The sequence below is a fragment of the Tetrao urogallus genome (assembly GCF_951394365.1).
Source record: "Tetrao urogallus genome assembly, chromosome: 4".
Taxonomy (NCBI): Eukaryota; Metazoa; Chordata; class Aves; order Galliformes; family Phasianidae; genus Tetrao; species Tetrao urogallus.
Genome location: NC_136817.1, coordinates 30,189,095 through 30,209,514, shown reverse-complemented (window position 1 = coordinate 30,209,514; position 20,420 = coordinate 30,189,095). Strand labels below are relative to the sequence as shown.

The following is a 20,420-nucleotide window of genomic DNA, read 5'->3' as shown; positions in this document are numbered from 1 at the left end:
GGGCATTCTCAAGCTCCTTATGACTGCTCAGATACCCTAATTCTTTAATGCACAAATAGCTTAGATAGGTTCTTACGCCTCACTCTGAAACATCCAGCATTGCTGAGAAGGAAATGCAACTCCCATCCTCAAAGTAAACTCTCGCAGATGTGCATGCTTGTCTGCAGTACATTTGCCACCAAGCAGGTATCAAATCTCTACCAGATACATAGACTTAGGGCAACTGGGTTGGTCACATAACCCCTTGTATACAGAAGTGTGAAGATTTGATTTCTCTTAATTTAAAATACAACTATTTAGTCAAAAGAGACCATGGGGTATATTTTTTCCAGAATATTGCAATCTCCCACAGGACTTGTCCTGCTGATGCAAGCCATCACTCTGCTTCACTGGTACTGATGACACCAGTTGCTCAGACACAGGTGAACACAGCCTCTTTGCTCTCTCCAGTGTACTTTCACTGCAGTGAGGCATCCACCAGCCAAAGACAATATGAGGAGCAAACCCTCATAGAAGCACTCAGCTATCAGAAATCATATCAACCCACTTTCAGTTTTGTTCACATCCTGCAAGTTGAAACAGGCCCAGTAACCCAAAGCCAACTTAATTTTAGTGACCTAAAACTATATCCAAAACAAGCAACGAGAACCGTAGCAGCCATTGCCTGACTGAGACTTCCTATGCCAGAAAAAAGGAGATGATGAAAGGCACTTCAGGGTTAGCAGAAGAAAAACAACTACACAAGTGGAGACAAAACCACCCCCTGAAAAAATATGAAAGGAAAGCATTTGTGAAATCTGGTAACAAACAAAATCTGGAAACAAGTGAAATCTGCCTCTGCAGCATTCCATGTTCCAGTGCCCATGGGCCTAAAAGCTAACTGGCACCCAAGGTGGTGATGGCTCATTATTGCTGCATTGTTTTTGATGGTCTGTCCACCAGTGGATGGGTTGTTTTTATCCAGGATGCTGACGGCTCAAAGAAATACTCTGTGGCATTGCTCTAGCAACACTCTTATACCCTAACTATTACAGTTAAGGGCTGTAAAAAAATCCAGTTCAGGGAGACTGGTTGTGAGAGCTGCCACCACTCAAACTCGATACCATGGCTGCTTTTGCTCCATCTCCTCAGAAGCACGTAGGGAAAGGCCTGTCTTCTCACCTTGCTTCTCCTGGATGAAGCAGTACCCCAAATCTCCTCTAAATTTCACCAGAACCATCCTGGCAGCTCCTGCACTGAGAAGCCCAAGGAGGGAAGACATGAAGAACAGGAAACATACCAACAGTGCTGAGCAATGCGAACTGGAATTGCCATTGATCAACAGCTATCACTGTAATCTCACTCCAGACCACGCCTGCTGCCATGGAGGAGCGTATCTAAACAGAGAAGTCTCTAAACAGAGAAGTATCAGACAAGTTCAGTTGTTCCTGTGTGCATCCATAACAGCTGCCTTCTAAAAGCACGATCCAGCATTTGATCCTATCACAGACACAAAATTATGCTCTGTGTTGGTACCATGATTCAAAATCCACTTAGAATGAGCTCCTCTACTAAAAACCAGCCAGCTTCTTCCTCCAGTACTTCTGTCAGTTTTACTCTACCTACAGCATGCCTATGCTTCTGACCAGGCAGATAAACCAGCAAAAAAAATCTCTTATCTGAGACACTTTTCACGTGTGCCCACAAAGGAATATGGTGATGAGGTAAAAGAAAACAACAGGTTTATTATTTAAATACATTTTGAGATCTAGGGGTGAAAATTATTGCTTGCCTTGCCAGGTTTTAAAGAACAGGTCCTATGCACGAGCACACTGTGCAAACCACTCTCAGTAATGAGATGAGCATTTAACCTTAACACAGCTAACCGTTAAGTATGACTAGAGCTTAAATCTCATCAATAATAACAGCTTCTAATTCTCATTCCCTATTGGGGGAATGGCAAGATACAGAAAGATGGAAAGACCTTTATCTTTTTTTATCAGTGCTTCTCCCCCTGTAATAACAGCCCTGCTGCAGCACAGAGCTGTGGGAGCAATTCATTGATCTCACCAGTAGCAAGGCAGGTGTCCAAAGGGATTCTGCTTAAGTAGCAAATCAATCATAAACACAAAACTAAGGAAACTGTACAAGATAGAGTATAATTTTCTACGTAGCTATGTTATATGGATAGATTCCAAGAAGACTGCTTCTGAATTAGGATGCTGCTCCATTAACATAACTCACAGGGAACTATACACTTTTCCTCCAGTGTTGAGAGCTGCTGCCTTCTGCAGACTTACGCTAAGGTTAAAAGTATTTCGAGGCAAGATGTACGGCTATCTGCAGGTCAAAGGTCTGTGACTGCCACGTATCAACTGGGGTCAATGCAACACTAATTTTAAAAAGAGAAAGAAAAAATGGATGTGTGTATTTTCAAGACAAACAGATACCTTAAAGGACAAGAGCTAATGAACATGAGAGAATTAAAGCACTCATTTAAAGAAGGGAAAAGCAGGGCTATATGTTCATTTAATACTTAAGTGTGCAATCATGGTCTGAAGAACTAACATATCATTTCAGTGAAAGATGTTTTAATCACATTAACAAAATAAAGACTGCTTCTTCATCAGTATGTTGTGAATGATGGCACTCTGTGTATGAAGCTGCAACCCTGCCCACAGCACAGGGTTGGAAAGAGGTGACCATTAAGGCCTCTTCCAACCCAAACAATTCTATGATTAACTATGATAATATCTCAAAGACATACTCAAAATCTAAAACCCTAAATAATGTATATCCTTGTTACATGTGCTACAATGTACACAATCTCAAAATTGAGTCTGAAAAAGCAGAGTAAGCAAGCAAAGATGACTTTCCCACAGCAAGACTGTCCAGAATAACTCAGCCATCTTCTTCTTTGACAGACATCAAATGCGACTGACACCCCATTGAGATTCCCAGCCTGTGCCAGCATCTCCCCCAACTTTCTGTCTTGAACTGCAAAAAGCTCAGTCCATATTCTACCATAAATGCCATGCTGTAAACATTAAGAGTAAAACCTTGGCCCTTACACTTTGTCTTTCAATGTCTTTTGGATTTCAGTTCAAGTAACCTTAAGTTTGAGACAATATTGCTATTTAAAAATTGCAGCTTCTAGATGATGGACACTTTTGCTAACCAGCAATCTTGAACATGATCACATGCAACTGGGCTTGCAATCCATTCAAATGATAGGTGTTAAATAATGAGATGATCCTGTTGTTTCCCTAAAATACCAAATTCAAGGTTGCCGAAGATGTAAAACTGTGCCACAATCATTCACATGCAAACAGCATGAAAAGCAAACATTCCTGAGAATCTTCCATGAACAACCTTTCAAATCATCTAAGAATCAAAGGAACCCTGTAAAAATCACAGAAACGTAAGGTTGGAAAGACCACTAAGATCATATAATCCATAGGTGCCCAACCTTCCAGCTCGCCTGGGCTGCATGGAGTGAAGAGGAATTGTCTTGGGCCACATATACGTAAGCTGCTCTGAAAGTAATGTCTCCTATTTATTTCCATGGAAACTAAAACAGCTACAAAAAGCACAACAACACTAGCAGATAGAGCAAATTCTCAGCTACAAAACACTACTTTTCCACACGCTCATTACCATTGGCTGTGCCTTTTCACCAGTGATGAGCAAGAGTCTTCACGAAGCACTCATATAAATCTGAACCAGTAGAGGTGACCCACTGCCACTGTTGCCACTGCTGAAATGCACCATCAATGTTCAGCAGGCATCAATGAACGTCAATGGGTGCCACTGTTTCCTAGGAATTCAGTGCCACCCCTTTGCTTCATACACACTTCCACATCAGACTGCCCCTCTGCTGCCATCTGTCACACAGAAACAGCAAGGAATGGAATACTGGTGGGGAGGTTCAACCTCTGCTGCTGCACCCCCAACATCCGCCTCTGATGTTGTGGACCTGCATAACAAAATAGGAAGTGCTACTTTCAGAGCAGCCCTCATAAAATACATAATATTGTTAATATATAAGTAAAAAAAAAAATCTTAATTTTTAATGTTTCAAGACAAATTCTGAAAAAAAGAAAGGAACAACAGCATAAAAGGAGTGGGATATTTGCCCTTGTTTTTGTAAAACTAACACACCAACCTGGTTCAATGGCAGTGCCCACAATTCTCAGTGAGCTCTCAGGTGTTCAGAGATTTTCAATGAAATTTTATTCATAATGTGATTCATCCTTGGTAATTGTTCACAAATGTGTGTACTGACATAAAGCAATCCCATGAATAAGGTGTGGTTGTGAAGCAAGGGATCTTTAGCTCTGCTAAGATATGGATTACGAAACTCTAGAAGAGAGACACGATCCGATTTTTGAGTAGAATATCTGACTGCAACTCCATGCATTTCATTTGAAAACTTGCAAGTAATATATTTTTATCAACTGAAAATGATGTCACAAACATAAACGGATGGCTTTTTTGGCAATCTTGAAATGTATTCTCAAACTCCTTTATCAAACCAGAAAGCACAGCTGCATGTACTTGCTGTGACCCATGGGTTGGACAAGCTTGATCTAGTCCAACTGCCAACGCATCACCATACCACTACACCATGTCATTCAGAGCAACATCTGCCCTTTTCATGTACCTAGGAACCTAAAAAATCTGAACAAAAAAAAAAAAACAACCAAAAAAACCCACCAAAAAAACAATTTAAATCTGCTCAAAGTAATGCCTATTGAATAGTATTTCATCAAGACTCTCCATATAGCAAATAAATTTTAAATCAAGAATCCAAATCTGAATTCTGCTTTGTATGGCAGAGGAACAATACCTTGCAAACAGCACATGCTGTACTCAGATTAACCGAGACACATCAGTGATGAAGCATTGGCTTTCTATGCAAACCAGCCTACCCACAGTGCACTGAGCTTCAGTTCGCATTAGGAAAGACATTAGTTCTAGTTGCTCAGACTCTGAAATCATGAACATGTGTATAATTCCTAATAAATGCCTAAAGCAAATCCCTAGATAAATTAAGGGCTTGAACCGCCTTGTTCCCAGCCTCTGTTCTGCCACACTTCACAGCGCAGAAGGTGAGAAAGTTCTCTGGGAAAAACCAAAGCTGTCTCTGTGCTTGTTACTGACAGGGAGTCAAGAAGCAGCAGCACAGCATGCATTTTTCTTGGAATAGTTCCTTTAGATCTCCTCCTGGCAGCCTCAGCACCCGGTCTCCTTAAAATTCCTGCACACCAGGGCACGGTACCCAAATTTGAGCTGCCATCAGGAGGCTGTGCTAACAGACTAGCTTTTGGCCAAGGTAACCAAGGTGTGGTGCATGTTCCTCTCTCCCACCCAGGTATTAACAGCCAGATGTCCAGCTGAATGTTACACAGTAGTAAGTGGGGGGAGAGAGGAGCACCTACAATCTGAACTATTTGCTTTCTTACCTGATTCACTGACTTTCATTCATGAGGGACAAACAAGCTGAAGAAAACTGAAGCTATCCAGTGCTGCAAAAGCAAACATGGGTTTAACAACCACATGTATGTTTGAAGCTCTTATGTTAGCTGAAACATACCTGGCACTTCCTTATATTCCAAGTCCTCAACTGTCTTCAAAGCAATGCACATCAAACTACCATTGTGAGGAAGAGGTGATACACCTTCTGTTTCTCATAAACAAACTCCCTTAGAAGTAAGCAGCAATTAAAAAAAAAAAAAAAAATTAAAAAAAATCAATGAATATTCACAATGGAAAATCAGAGGCATGTATATTTCTAGACGAAAATGTTATACTGTACTAATTTTTTTCTTTTGTATTCAGCATTCAACTTGCCTACTCTGAAGGATGGGATAAACTGGAAAGCAGTTGTACTAACACCAGATTATAAAAATGACATCTCATTTCCTGAGAGAAGCAGCACTTATTGAGTTTACATGGTTGCCTCGTTTGCTCTTGCTATTATGCTCTTCATAATTCAGACACTGATGGATTGAAACCATCCTCTGCTAGGCTCTCATGTGATGGTTGGACTAGATGATCTTAGTGGTCTTTTCCAACCTTAATGATTCTATGACTCCTCATGTTTGCTATGGGGAAGAAAGACACTCCATTACCAGGGAGGGCACACAGTGGGCATCTAAGGCTTCCAGAAAAACAGAACAGAGCAATGGTCATGGCAAGCAGGTACAAGGGAAGACAGACAAAGGACAGACATTTTGAATGCATCTTTGAAATACATTTCACCACCACCTCACTCCACAAGTACCAAAAGCCTGTACACACTTTCATGGGGGGGGAAGAAAAAAGAAACCCAAACCCTTTTTTTCCTTAAACACAAAAGGAAGAAAGCTGGAGGTGCTGGGCAGAAGGAACTGTTGTGTCAGGAGACAGCACATTTCCATGGCTGAGAAGAGCCAGCCAAGTACACCAGCACAGCAATTCAGAAAGGCGGCACCCACAGAAGGTTCTATCAGCACCTTACAAAACCCAAAAGGTTCTGTTTAGAACCTCAAGTCTTATACAAATGTGCTCCATTTAACTGTACTATTTGGCTTTACCAAGCGTTATACAATTTATACAGTGTATAAATTGTGCTATAAAGAAACAAATGCAGGTGTTTGATTGATTGGTTGTTCTTTTGTTTCTTTTACTTATAAGACCCTAACAGCAATAATTAGACCAAAGCTAAACAAAACACTGGTAAGAAAACAGCCACTGTGCCACAGCCACTGGTTCAATCCACCAAATTGGCCAGAAGAGCTGAAATGCATCTGCTGATGTTATTTCTTTGGGATTATCAGTATGAAATAACAAGACGTGTGCTCTCGCACCTTGTGGATGTCAACAGCCCCAGACTGAACTTCTAATTTGAGGTTTTGTTGGCTGTTCTTAAGGAATTTGGCATTTGTAGATATACGCCCCATTCACTCTTCTACGTGAAATCTATATTCTTCCTAATGATGAATACTGAAACTTCTCAGCAACGAGAGGAAATCTTCGTTGTCTCCAAAAAGCTCGTTAACCTTTTGCTGCAAACACTTCCAGCCCAACCATGCACAGCCACATTTAGTCATTTCTACAAGGTCTCACTTTGATATTTCTGAAGTATTTCAGAATCTTCAGGGTGATTTCTGAAATCTTAATTAAAATTGATCTCCTAAATACTGTTGTACCTTATAAGGTGTATTTGTATTAGGATCAGGAAAATAACTGTCCCAGAATCCACTTCATATGAGAAAACAAGTCTCTCCATTAATTTTCCCTACCTTCACTTGAAGGTCCAAAACTGGTAGCAAGTCTTCGGTTGGTTGTGTTGTTGGTTTTGTTTTGTTTTTTAAATAAGCAACATTGTCAGAGTACATCCATATTTTCAAAAAGAGATCAGTAAGAATCCAGAAACCAACAAAGAATCCATGAAGAGACTGGTAAAATTTATCAGAAAATCCTTCACAACACCCATTTTAAGTGTAAATCAATACAATTGAAAGAGTAACACACAAATGCGAGTGATCAAAGACATTTTCTTTAGCACACTAACAGTAGAAACCCAACAACCAGCATACATAGCACATTCTGCTGTGAACCTGGTGCAACCAGACAAGCATGTTCAGAAAGCCACAGCTATGAGCACGGGAAAGGAAAAGTGCATTTTGCACCCAGGTTCAAAATCATAAATCAAAAGCCAATGGTAAGTGGAAATAGTAGCTGAAAGATGTTGGTGTGGCACGCACCTTCAGTATCATCACGCAATTGCTCCACCACATCTGTCAAATCCTCCCAAGAGTCTTTGCAAACAGCAAAAAGAAAGGAAAAGAAAGAAAATGTCATGCAAGCCATGATCTAAAGGAAAGATTCAAAATCAAGGTACAAGGGAAGGATAACTGAAAAGGAGATTCACATAATACAAAACTCAGTTCATATTAGCAAGAAATTTGCAAGACAAAAGGGTTTGTTAGTCTGCACAAAGCAATACAGAGAAGCTTTTTTTTTTTTTTTTCAGCTCAAGACAAATTAAGGCAGCCTTCAATAGAACTTGAAAAAATTTGCTGGGTTCTTGTTTTGTTTTTTTTTTTTTTCATTAAGACAATCAATGTTGTAATAAAACACATCCTAAAAGGAAAAACATTATTTTTTTAGAAGATCAAAGCACTCAACTTTTGGTATTTATGCAACATCAGCATTTGCTTCAGTTTTTTTTCCTACCCAGCTCCCAAAAGAACCCCCAAGATAAGAGAGAAATACAACTACGCAGGAAAAGCAAGCATGGCAAGCTCTGCACATTTCAGGAAAACAACACCGAGAATTTTTTAAATAGGCTTTAGTGGAACTCTTAACTCTGTTACAACAAATGAAAAACGGTGCAGAGGTGATCCAGCTCAGCCCAGTCTCGGGTCACCGGTTTCATGCTGTCATTGCAACTTCGATTCATTGCAGCCTTGATCAGAAAAAACCCCTTTCTCCTCGCTGGGAGCCTGCAGGTGGCTGGCAGGCACAGGGAGGAGGCAGGTATCCTGGGAGAGGATCAAGCAGGACAGGGAGAACTTGTTTCAGCACTCCCACTAATTCCTTATTTTTGAACCCACAAAGACAGACAAAGCCCCAGACATCCCAATCCTGCCTATCTTCAGCTCCTTACTTACATGCCTGCTCTCCTGAGCGCTAATCTGAAAACTGGTGAACGTCCAAACCACAAGAAAGGCTCTATTCCCCTTCACACACCAACCATGCCGAAGTCCTGAGCAAAGTACACATCCTGTTAGGACCTCCTCCCTCCCACAGAAAACCTATCGCTAAGCCTCCTTCTGCCACGGGACTCGGGACTCGGTGCTAGCAAACAAGCAGTGCATTCACCGTCACTACAGTTAAAGAAAAACACCAAAATACCACTGTGAGCAGTAATTCAGCTGATCCCCAAAAGCCTCTTATGCTGCAATACTATTGACCAACCATCATCTTATCCTCAGAAACCGTTTTATTCAAAAAGATGATTTTCAGAAATCAGTTTTGCACCAGTTTTCTTCATGGTCCAATAATTCCCTTCTGCCCCTATGAATAAGCATTACTGCAGTAATGAGAACAGTAGAAGACAACCCTCCACTGTGTCCTGGCAATTTACCCACAAAACTGATAAACCGCTTTTCCTTCAGCAGGGATTTCTCCTTCTCTTGCTAAGGGCAAAGAGGGGGAGGATGAGTGCGATCAGACCTCCTGACCCCTGGCTTCTACACACAGCTGGGAGTTCTGCTTGAGAAACTCCCTGCTATTGCAATCGCAAAGCACTGGTGATGCTCCCCCTGCCAATGGCTTCGCTTCTGGTCCCTTATTACAGGTGTTAAAGCCTCCTGCAGTCTCAGGAAGCTTTTTGTAGCTCATTGCAGTGGTGAATGGACATTTCTCTTGCATTTTTCCATACCCCACTGAACTCCTTTGGAATGCCACAGACTATACGGCCCGTGGGTTACTTTGCCTTTTGCCTTTGCATATACTTGTGTGATTCAATAATTCCTTATCTGTGCAAACCCTGTGTAAGACATCCGTATACACAAGTCCATAAAGCTAATATTTTCTAGCTATACTTCTAACATTTCTAACATTACATCAGGTCAAAATCTAGGTGCACATGTGATCATTTATTTAATAGCACTTTCCACCAGATGTAAAGATCAAAATTAGATTCTGATCATCCCATAATCCCTACCTGACTACTGAGATCAAATTCATTGGTGAATGCTCTCTTATCAAATATTGAGTGCTTTATTCCTTAATCTCAATCATAAATAATCATAAATCAATCAAAGAAAATCTCTGAACAGATGTATCTATGTATATACAACAATTAACTTGGCAACGCGTAAAGGCCAATTGCCAGGTATCAGTAGACCTTTCACATCTTTCTCACTGATGATTTTGCAGTTTCAAACCCCTCTCTAAGTGTACCACATAGGCAACATGTAAGCCAAGCATTTATCACCTCTGCTCCTCTAGGCCTCCATCTTTGCTCAACTCCACATCCAGCAGCCACCCAAGACCTCCACATACAATGACAGCTGTGACAGATAGCGATGCTCACACATAGAACAGATTTTTATGTCTCATCACCATAAAAAAAATACACAAACTAAATAAGGTCAGCAAATTCCAAGCAGTCCAATCCCCCCCACCCCCAACCCACAGATATCAGGTCTGAGCTGAATGTTTCACAGAAAGGGGCAAGAAACCTCTAGTGACTGCCAGCTACAGCTGAATGATCGCCTCCTCCTTCACACTTAAAAGACTGAGGCTTTTACTTTTATTTAAGAAAACAATGAAACAAAAACCCTCAGCAAGCAATTCCTGTAAAGCTTACGAATAAATGTGCGGATCTGAGCAACCTGTGTAGCTGTAGGTGCTCCCGTTCACTGCCAGGAAGATGGACCAGATGGCCATTAAGGGTCCCTTACAACTCAAACCATTCTATGATTCTATGAAATGTCCACTGCAGATTCAATTTTATTTGTTTGGCTTTTTGTTTTTTGATTTTTTTCCATACCAGCAATAATCCCATCCTCCTTCTAGTGAGAAATTCATCAATTTACACTGGCACTGAAGGACTATGGTATCTGCAAAGATTTAGAGGAAAAGAAACAGACTGAATTAGCATCTCCTTGCAAATTTGTGTTCATTGCCTCATGCATTTAACTGAGGCTTTGCATACGTTTATTTAATCTCTTCTTTTACTACGTACAGCTTTCTCCACTTGTCTAGAATATTAAAAAAAAAAAATCTTCCTAAAGAAAAAAAAACAAAGCCTCAACTTGACGGCTCCCATGCTCCTCCTCACAGTACATTTAAGATCAATATAATACTTTTGGTATGATGGTGATAACACACCAGTGATAACACGGATACCAAGTTTAAACCCAGATGAAGTTTTCATAGAAGAACTGCCACACTCCAACCAGATTCACAGGAAGAGCAGTAATGGGGAACTGAGTATCACACTGCAGCAAATGCAAAGGCATTGAAGAAACTGAAGCACTTTAATGACAGATATATTAATATGAAAATCCTATCCATTATTTTAAGAATAATGCATTTTAAAGTTATTTTCTTAACCACTGCAATGTCAGCAAAACAGAGATCTCAACTGGTTGGAAAACAAGAGTCAGTCCAGTAGCATCAAGGGCTGGAGCTGATACGTCCAGCTTCACACTACAGCAAGGAAGCTGTATACTCGTATATTACACTGCTATTAAACAGAAAGAGCTCTTGATTATTATTAAGATTGAAATTACGATCCTAGCACAAGGTTGGGAGTAGAAGCCAACTAACACCATACCTCTCCGAAGCCCAGCCAGCTGTGCACCACAACACAATGCTCCTACACCTTCTGGCAGCCCCCAACACCATTACAGAAAAGTTTCAATCCAAAGGTAACACCACTCTGCGACAAGCTGCCGCACTACTAAGCAGTGTCACAACAACACACTACATGCAAAAGCTGACTATGTGCAGGGGAAGCCAAGGCTGTGGATTTTCATGCTGTGGGTAGAGCAGGGATAAAAAAAGCATCAGATTCATTTTACAGTGCTTCGTAACAGGTGTCTCAAGAGAAGGAAACTGCTTGAGTTCCCAAATATGCAGCAGAAGCATCTCTGTGGTATTTTAAATAGATCTGAACAAGTGAACATGTGGCCTTTAATAAATGCTTAGCTACACATTGACTACAGAACACTACTCATAGACCCGAGCTATACAACAACTTAACCTGTTTCCCTCAAACTGCCTATGCAGAACATGCTCATTAAGAAATGATGTGCAACGAGCACTACCAGCTTTAACATTCTGACCCATTAGCTTCTCCTTACAGATTAATTAATGACTCTGTATATCTGTACTCAGACCTCAGGTACTGTGCTCAGTTATGGGCCCTCACTACAAGAAAGTCATCGAGGCCCTGGAGCGTGTCCAGAGAAGGGCATCTTAAGATTATACTGGATACCACCTATAAGCAAACTCCTGGGATCTGCAGTAAGCCTAACAAAAGAACTGCAAATTCCCCAACACACACTGCCTCCCAGTCCATGTGTTCTGTTCACATCTGAAGTCACTGGACCACTGAATCAAGAAGGCTGGAAAAGACTAAGATCATCCAATCCAGCCCCAGCACATCCTCTCCATGCCCACTGACCACGTCCCTCAGTGTCGCATCTCTGTGTCTCTTGAACACCTCCAGGGATGGTGATTCCACCATGACCTTGTGCCAGCACATCACCACTCTTCCAGATAAATTTGTCCTATAAACCAAACTTAAACCACTCCAGGCTCGATGTAGGGCCATTTCCTCTCATCCTATCAATGTTACCCAGGAGAAGAGTCCAACCCCCAACTCATCACAGCCTCCTTTCAGGCAGCTGCAGAGTCATAAGGTCTCCCCTGAGACTCCTCTTCTCCAGACTGAACAACCCCAGCTCCTTCAGCCGCTCCCCATAAGACTTGTGCTCCAAACCCCACAGCTTCACTGCCCTTCTCTGGACACGCTCCAGGGCCTCGATGACTTTCTTGTAGTGAGGGCCCACAACTGAACACAGTGCTTGAGGTGTGACCTCACCAGAGCTGAGTACAGACATACAGAGTCATTAATTAATCTATAAGGAGAAGCTAATGGGTCAGAAAAGCAATAAGGAAAAAAAAAAAACAAAAAAACACACCAATTTTGAGAAGTGAAAACAGAGCCTGATACACAAAGTATTTTGGCTGCTATGAGAAACCTGACCTAAATCCACTAGTTTTTGTACAGACGCTTACACAAAGCATTAACTGTGCCGAAGATTTACAAACAGAAATGCAGCTTGTTTTGGGGTCCCTATGTTCTGCTTACCAATAAAGAGGTTATTTTTAAGGTAGCCCACAGCGGCTGTTGTGATATATAGGGAAGACATCAGCTAAAGCCCAAGAGCAGGAAAGACGGCCATATTGCATTCAGGCTGTCTCAGGGCACTTCTATCAAACCCCCTCTGCTCCTGGTTATCTGCCTCAACTGACAAAACCTCTGAGCAAAGCAGTGAGAACAGCTGACACATGGGAAATAAGACCTACAGAAGAGCTGATGAGTCAATTACGGCCAAACAACATACTCAGGAATCGAGACAACAGTGAACTAAATCTAACCAAACTGCAAAGAAAAATGGCAAGCAACAAGGGGAGCTGTCTTGATCCTCTTCTCCCTCTCAGTACACAAACGCACTTCTTTCATTTAAGCACCAATACCCAAAGCACTCCAAAGTCTTTTTCCTCTGGAAGGAAAGAACACTCCTTTGTGCCTCATCAACAAACCACAGCACTTCTCAGATTCACTCAAAGGTCCTCTGAGCAGTAAGTGGAAACCTACAGCAACCCTAAGTACAACCAGAAGGTACGGACAGTTTCACTGCCAGTTATGCCTTATCATGCCCTAAAGGGAAGAAGCACCATCCATGCTGGTGGCCAGATGGATGTGAGTGGAAGAAATGCTGACACATGCGCTCATTAGAATGTAAATTATAGGATTATTTCTCCGATTTTAACTTTTAGTCTGCTGCCTTAAACACTTGCTTGTTTTTTTCTGGGCCAAAGCATCCCACAAGGGAAAGTGGGAAGAGTTTTCTCAGAAATAGAACAGACTGTATTCATGTCTTTTAGCCTTCCTTCTTTAAGACTAACATTCTCTTTCATTGCATGGACAACTAATAGCTTTATCACTGGAAGGAAAGCTATAGTCATATTGTTGTGTTTATTTACATTGCACGATCCCCTTATTTATTGCCTTAGGAATGAGAAATAATACATTTAATATGGAATAATTAAGCTGGTCAGTAAAGGTATGCACAGAGAGAGGTAATGAGTAATTCTTTCCAAGAGATTTGCAAATCAGGTAGTTCATGTAGTGTCAGCAACAAAAGGGACAACCCAAAGAGGGGTTCAGCATCATGCTGAAATAACGTGCGATCCAAAACCACCAGAAATGGCCACTGTACACAGATCAGAATAAAATAATATATAAAAAAAAATAAAACCTACTACCTAAAAATGGAGACAGATAGTCTGCGTACACTAGAAACAAGAAGTCAATTCATTTCAGCCTGCAGTTTCTGCCTGGGCAAGCTATATCCAAAACTGGACGGTTGAAAAATGGCTACCAAAACTGCTTACCAAACACATTCTCCCACCCTGCAGCACTGCCACGTGCCTGCAAGGCCACAGAATTACAGAAGTCCCAGCTCTCTTTGCAGGGCAGGAGACCAAAAGAGAGAACACAGCATGCACAGGTACTAATGTGTCCCTGAAAGCCTCTGCTTGCTCTCAGCTGATGCTGCTGACTCTGGTGCAGTCTGCTCTCTGCAGATAACAGTTGCTTTTATCTATTTCTTCCAGCCATGCATCACACACCGACTCAATCCCTGCGCTGTCACACTGCTCCTACTGCCACTGTTCTCCCAGTCACTGCATCTTACCCAGCATCTGGCCATACAGAGCTGAGGGACATGGTTTGTGGGCCTGGGCTGATGGTTGGACCGGATGATCATAGAGCTCTTTTCCAACCTTAACGATCCTTTGAACTGCTTTCTTTACCTCACAGCACCAACAGCTTGTGCTTTCATCACCAATTGCAATAACTGACTTCAATATTTTATAGTGAAAAAAACTGTTATGATTTTCTTTTAAAGGCTGTTGCCATCACTGACTTTACAAACTGCAACAAGCAAGGTATGTACCTTGCAATTGCGTGCACATAACTGAGATCATTTACTGTTTCTCCACAGTCATTCTTTTTCCAAGCAGAAATTCATTAATAACTGCAATGGGAAATTGCCTATTTTATTTTGAGCACATGCACACTGAAAAAGAAAAAGAAAATACACTTTTTTTCTTCAATTTTTCATTTTGCATCTTGGTTGGCACCCAAAATGTTTCTCTGCAGCTTCCAATTATTTCTCAGGGAAAGAAGCTTTCTCCATATTTCCCAAGCTCATTGCACTTCATTTAGGCTGAGCAAGCTTAGAAAAGCAAACAATTCTTGAATGCTATTTGCCAATTATAACATGGAAAAGAATTACAAAAAGTTTAAACTTTAAATCAAAACAGAACTAGAGCTGACGTCACCCTCGTCCTTATACCTTACAGGGCATTCATTTTTCAATTCATTTGAGGACTGGCATATAGTACTGATTGCCACGAAGATCTTTAAAACTTCATTTTCCTTTGGTTTGGAGTCCTGTTGCCTCTGTCCTGCCCTTCCTTCAGCAGCTCCTGACTTGTGATGGGATTCAGCACAAATGCAGCAAGGAGGACATCTCCTTCCTGTTCTACAGGAGGATGACAGTGAAAAGCAATGCAATAAAGACTATGTGCTGCCTGGATTACATGGCCTAACTACTATTCAAAAGACTGATTCTTAACAGACCGTAATTCACACACCTTACACATAACCAACCTTACATTTGTTGTATTAAATCAAGTCTCTAGCTCATGCCTATAAGGAGGCTATACGACCTAGGAGTATCTGGCAATCCATGCACTTCTTTAAGCCTCCTCAAACTTTTGCCCTGCTTAGGGGTTTCTGCCACCAGAAGAGGTACTTTTCTTACAATAAAAAAAAAACCAAACTCACACGGTTTCTTTGAAAGTGCAAAAGGTCTCTGCTACCCTCAGCAGGGTGCTTACACGAGATTTGTTTTATAATGTAAAAGATACAACTCCTAAAGCCATTCCCACCTCTCCCAGCAGTCTGCTTCTATTCCACACCACTAGAAAAAAAAGGTACAACAAAACAGTTGCCAGAGTTTCCTCCTAGGTGCATTTTGCTCTGTGCAGTTTTATAGCAGGACCTCAGTCTCCACACTTGAGGGCTCGTACCAGGCTGGGCTGCGAGTGTCACACAATTTGGACCAAACTAAAGAGTACTGCAGCTCCCCAGCCTGAAATAAGGCAATTCTCACAGCCCGCAGCATGCAAACTTTAGCACTGAGAAGCTACTTATTTGCAAAACAAAAACATAGCTAATGAGATCTTGCTGCTTCTTTAAAGCATTTTGAAACGTGCAAGAAGGATGGAAAAGTAGCTGCAAGCAGATGTCGGTTTTACAGTTCTGTTTAAGTGATACTGCAACGCTTGATAGCACACAATTTCAGATCGCACAGCTATCACATTCTTTCTGCTCTCAACTAGAAGCTGATCAGGTGAGGATTAAGATTTCATTGCTCTAGCATGAAGCTCTCATGAAGAATGCTTATTCAAAATAGAAATCTACCAAACAGTAAGAACTGTACAGGTCCATTTGGCACCTTCCCTAAAAGTTCCCATCAGTGTTCAATCTTGTCTGTGCAGGCACTTTTTCCCAGCCCAGTCTCTAAGGGTGCCTCAACAACCACTACATCTGTTACAAACAAGAGTACAAAAGCCAATTGTGCCGCATTTCGCCACCTTGTGATGCCTGCACAGCACAGTACACTTCAGAGTTCCTAATTCAGAAATGTTGTTTAAGAGCAACAAGGTCAGCCCTGAGAACAGCAAGCACCAGCTGCCTCTGCTCGGGGAGCCCTTGGAGCAAAAGCAGAGAGTACAGCACTGGCCTCCAGCTCCCCAAAGCATTGCATTGCCGTGAGTTGGCACTGCTGAGATATCATCTGAAGTCTCTTTCTCACTGGAACTAAAACATGGGGTTTTGATGAGGGATATAAAACCAGGCTAAGCAAGAATCACTTCCTTTAACTTCCTCTTTCAGATTTAAACCACGCTTCCTAAGTAACCTGCTCGAACTGTCAATAAGAAAAAAAAAGCAGCAGCAATAAAATTAATCCCTGTTTACAATCTGTTTTCACCAGAAAGAAAAATAAACAAATTACTGCAGCTTTTTGTTTAGCAGCAATCCAGTTTTTTCAGTTACTTCACTTGTTTTGCACTGGCTGTGGTAGAACCACAACAACAAAAAAGCATCTTTAAAAACAAGAAGCAGAGCATCACACTGCAGCCGACCACGTGAAGCAAAGCAGGAAGGTGTCAGGCCTGCAAGATGTACAGCTGAAAAAACTGGGAAGCCAGGAGGAGAAGCCACAGTCCCCAGGTCTCCCACCTCATTCACTGACTGAGTCATCACCACATGTCACATGAGAGCAGCCCAGCAGGAGTACAGACAGCGAGGAGGAGGAGGAGGAAGAAAGCAGGATGGCAAGGGGGCACAGCAAATCAGTGGAGAGAGCCCAAAGGCAAAACCTTTTGGGAAGCAGCAAGAGCTGAAGGACAGCAACAAGGGTTAAATCCTTCTTTCAGATACGTGACTGAACTACATCCCGATTTTATGTCTTGATTTGTAAGAAAAAAATACAATTTCTCATTACGCATTTGGCAGAACTCCTGGGCTTTTTTTTTTTTCTCCTTCAGTTCCTACCTTCCTACATCAGAATTACAGGGAAGCTACAGAACAAGCCCTCACTCCTTGTTTTCCCTCTCAGAGGAGCACCCAGCATCTGCAAGCTGTCTTCCTGTCCCCTCATCCCCGCGCACAGAGGACACAGGAGCAGTGCTGATGCAGTAACAGCAGCTCCAATGCTAGGGATAAAGCTGTGTCAGCTTTCCTGTTATGAACACTTCTTATCGTCTCTGTTAATAACATAATTTGGATCAAGTCTTTCTCCCTTCCAACAAGCAACGTTACATTATAAATGTATAAATATCTCCATAAAGGTCATTTTCATACATCTCTCTTTTTATTCTTTTTTGACATTAGAATCAATATTGCAGTGAAATAAGCAAATACTGTTTTCCAACCAAACCCTTCTGGTACCTGCAAGAGACTGCCTATAATAAGAGCATTTAAAACAATTATGTTTGTACTTTGGGAAGCTTTAGTCCAATATTAGTGCTTTCATTGCCTACAAGAGTGCACTTTGTACGCTATAGAGACACATTTTCAACATATTTGGGAAAGGTAATACAGAAAAGCTTAAGGCTGTGCACCGGGGTAGATGGAATCATCTAAGCCTATCTTGCCTTGAGTTTGATTAAAGGAGGCAAGGAGAGAGAAAGAGACTCATATGAGAACAAGGACCTAACTAACAGACTTGCAGTGTGACAGAGAGGTTTTCCAGAGTGCCCTAGACTGCTCAGGTCATTTACTAACCCCAGAGTGACAAATCATAAGGGAGGCTAGTGTTTATCAGAAAGATGGAGGAAGAAGGAGACAGAGAGAACAAAGATCAATCTATCAACACTAGAAGACTCTGTTAAAACAAAACAAAATGAAGTCTAATACCACAGAAGACTGCCTAAGTCCATGCCACATACAAGAACGTGGAAACTGCAAGTCAGTTGAATTGCTGCACCCTGAGCCCACAGCACCTCACCGAAATGCTGCTTCAGAGGGAATGTCAGCCTCTGCTTTTGAAATCCCTCTCTAATCCCCCATTTGGCAAGCAAATCCAAACCCAACAGCTGCCGCTGCTCAGTTAAGTTTAAAGCCCAAAATCACAGAACAATTTAAACTGCTGCATCCACAAGACAACAGTAGAGAAAGATGTTACTGATTTGACAAACCCCATCAAATGGGCCAAGCAAGGCTACTTGGTGAAATCATACTTAACTATTAACAGAAAGCAGCCTGGAGTGCAAAGATGGAATTCCCTCACTGCAGGACTGAAAGATGCTCAGCGTCCCCCAAGTGTCACTCAGAACCCAGCAGTATTGATGCTAAGTAACTCTGGAAGCACAAGACCATCTTACAATCAATTTCTGCAGAAACTCTGCCCTACCAAGGGCAAGGAGGAGATGCAGTGGGTGGCTGTCTTCTCCATTTCTGTCTCACAAAGCTTTCAGTTCTCACTTCACGTGACCTGGTATTAAATTGTTTTCACCATCAGCCCAGATTACAAAGCTATTCTCAATAAAAAGCAAGATGTCTTATACCTCCACATTCCAGGCTCCTGAGCTATAATAAACAGCAGCATGCTCAACAGAAGCAAGGGGCAAGACTCATGGTGGCATTATCACCTGACAATAAGCACAGCTGTGCAATCACCTGGGGCTTTCCAAAAATTACCCACTGACCGTATGCAGACAGAAGTCAGCATGCTACCAGTATGCTTTGTGGAATACACATCACAGTAAATTCCTTCCTGAGACACAAACCCAATCTTTCCTGATACATTTAAAAAAAAAAAAAAAAAAAAGAAAGCACAGATCTGTCTCTGTTAAAAGGGCGGATTACAAATGACAAGAGCAGTGAGAAGCACTGAGTTGGCTTTCGGGTACATCACACGATTTCCAGGTACTGCAGGCTGGACAAGAGCATCTCATCCTGGAGACACCCCCTCCCAACTCTTGCAGCAGCGGTAACAATGCGACGGCTACAGGGATCCCAAGGCAGCAAACTGGACCGTACCTTCATGGGTAGGCTCTGGGTCGGGGGTCAGCGAGATGTCATCCAGCTCGCGCAAGCAGAGCCATTCTCCGTCCATGGACACTCGGAATTTGCAAAGATAGATGGTCTCCATGGCAGCCTGAGTGATCTTGTCGGTGGTGGGGGTTGGCATGTCGCTTTGAGGCGTCAGAGCAGACATGATGACTCAGCTGGTACGACAACAACAGGGAAAAAAGAACTAAGAAGAAGGGCTTTTGGAAGAAGAAAACAAGAAATACCTTGCTATTATAGGTCAGATGTGCTCAGGATCGCACAGACTGCTTTGGCCTTTTCATATATAAAGCAAGGTAAAAACGCTGCTCCTTCACGCTCGTCTGTTCCTCCCTCCTCTTCGTCAGCTGTCGCTGTCTTCAGATAATGCTAAAGGCTATTGATCCTAAGCAACCACAGGAAACCTGGCTTCTGCATCAAAGATGGAAAAAAAAAAGATTAAAAAAAAATATTAAAAGAAAAAAAAAAATGCAGGAGGAAGAAAAAAAAAGAGCTTCCTCTGATGGCTACCCAAGCAAAAACAAAGGAAGAACGTAGAAAAAGATCTCCAGGTTTGCTGAAATGAAGCTGCTGGTGCCTTTCTTGCCAGCTCAGGCAGGGCAGCGAGTGCTGCTAGGATTGGTTGTGCGCAGTAAGCAGGGTGTTGACCAAAATGGCTGACTAATGAACTGAACTGAAAATTCAAGCTCATGTGACCAGCTGCTCTGAGCGTGGGGCGAGCAATTCCCAGGATGCTTCATAGGCGCTGCTGATGCAGGGACGGCAATTAGGTCTCATCATCCCCAGCAGCTTCTCATCAGGCTCTGCTGGGCAATTTCCGAGCAGCACAGCACGGATTTCTCATCAGCCGCCCCTGTACTACAAAGAGCAGTGCAAGGAATACAAAGAGACATCTGTATTCCTCTCATGCGCTGGATGCCGCTGCACGAGTGAAGTAAGTACCTTTGTTTTCACAGCAGGTGCGCAGTTCCATTCTATTTTTGTTGTGCAACCCCCT

At 42.1% G+C, this 20,420-nt stretch overlaps 1 protein-coding gene across 3 annotated transcripts in view; it reads right to left on the bottom strand.

Moving 5' to 3' along the window:
* The window catches only part of RUFY3 (RUN and FYVE domain containing 3), a gene marked incomplete at both ends in the record, with an annotated part of 43,901 nt that extends 24,330 nt beyond the window's left edge, over positions 1–19,571 (bottom strand). For 2 of the 3 annotated variants that reach the window (XM_079534932.1, XM_079534933.1), the window contains 2 exons: positions 7,731–7,784; positions 19,394–19,571. In XM_079534932.1, coding sequence (XP_079391058.1) covers positions 7,731–7,784; positions 19,394–19,571 — 232 coding nt within the window. The remainder of the gene's footprint in view (positions 1–7,730; positions 7,785–19,393) is intronic. The other variant, XM_079534934.1, reaches the window with a different exon arrangement.
* Between the last annotated feature and the right edge of the window lie 849 nt (positions 19,572–20,420).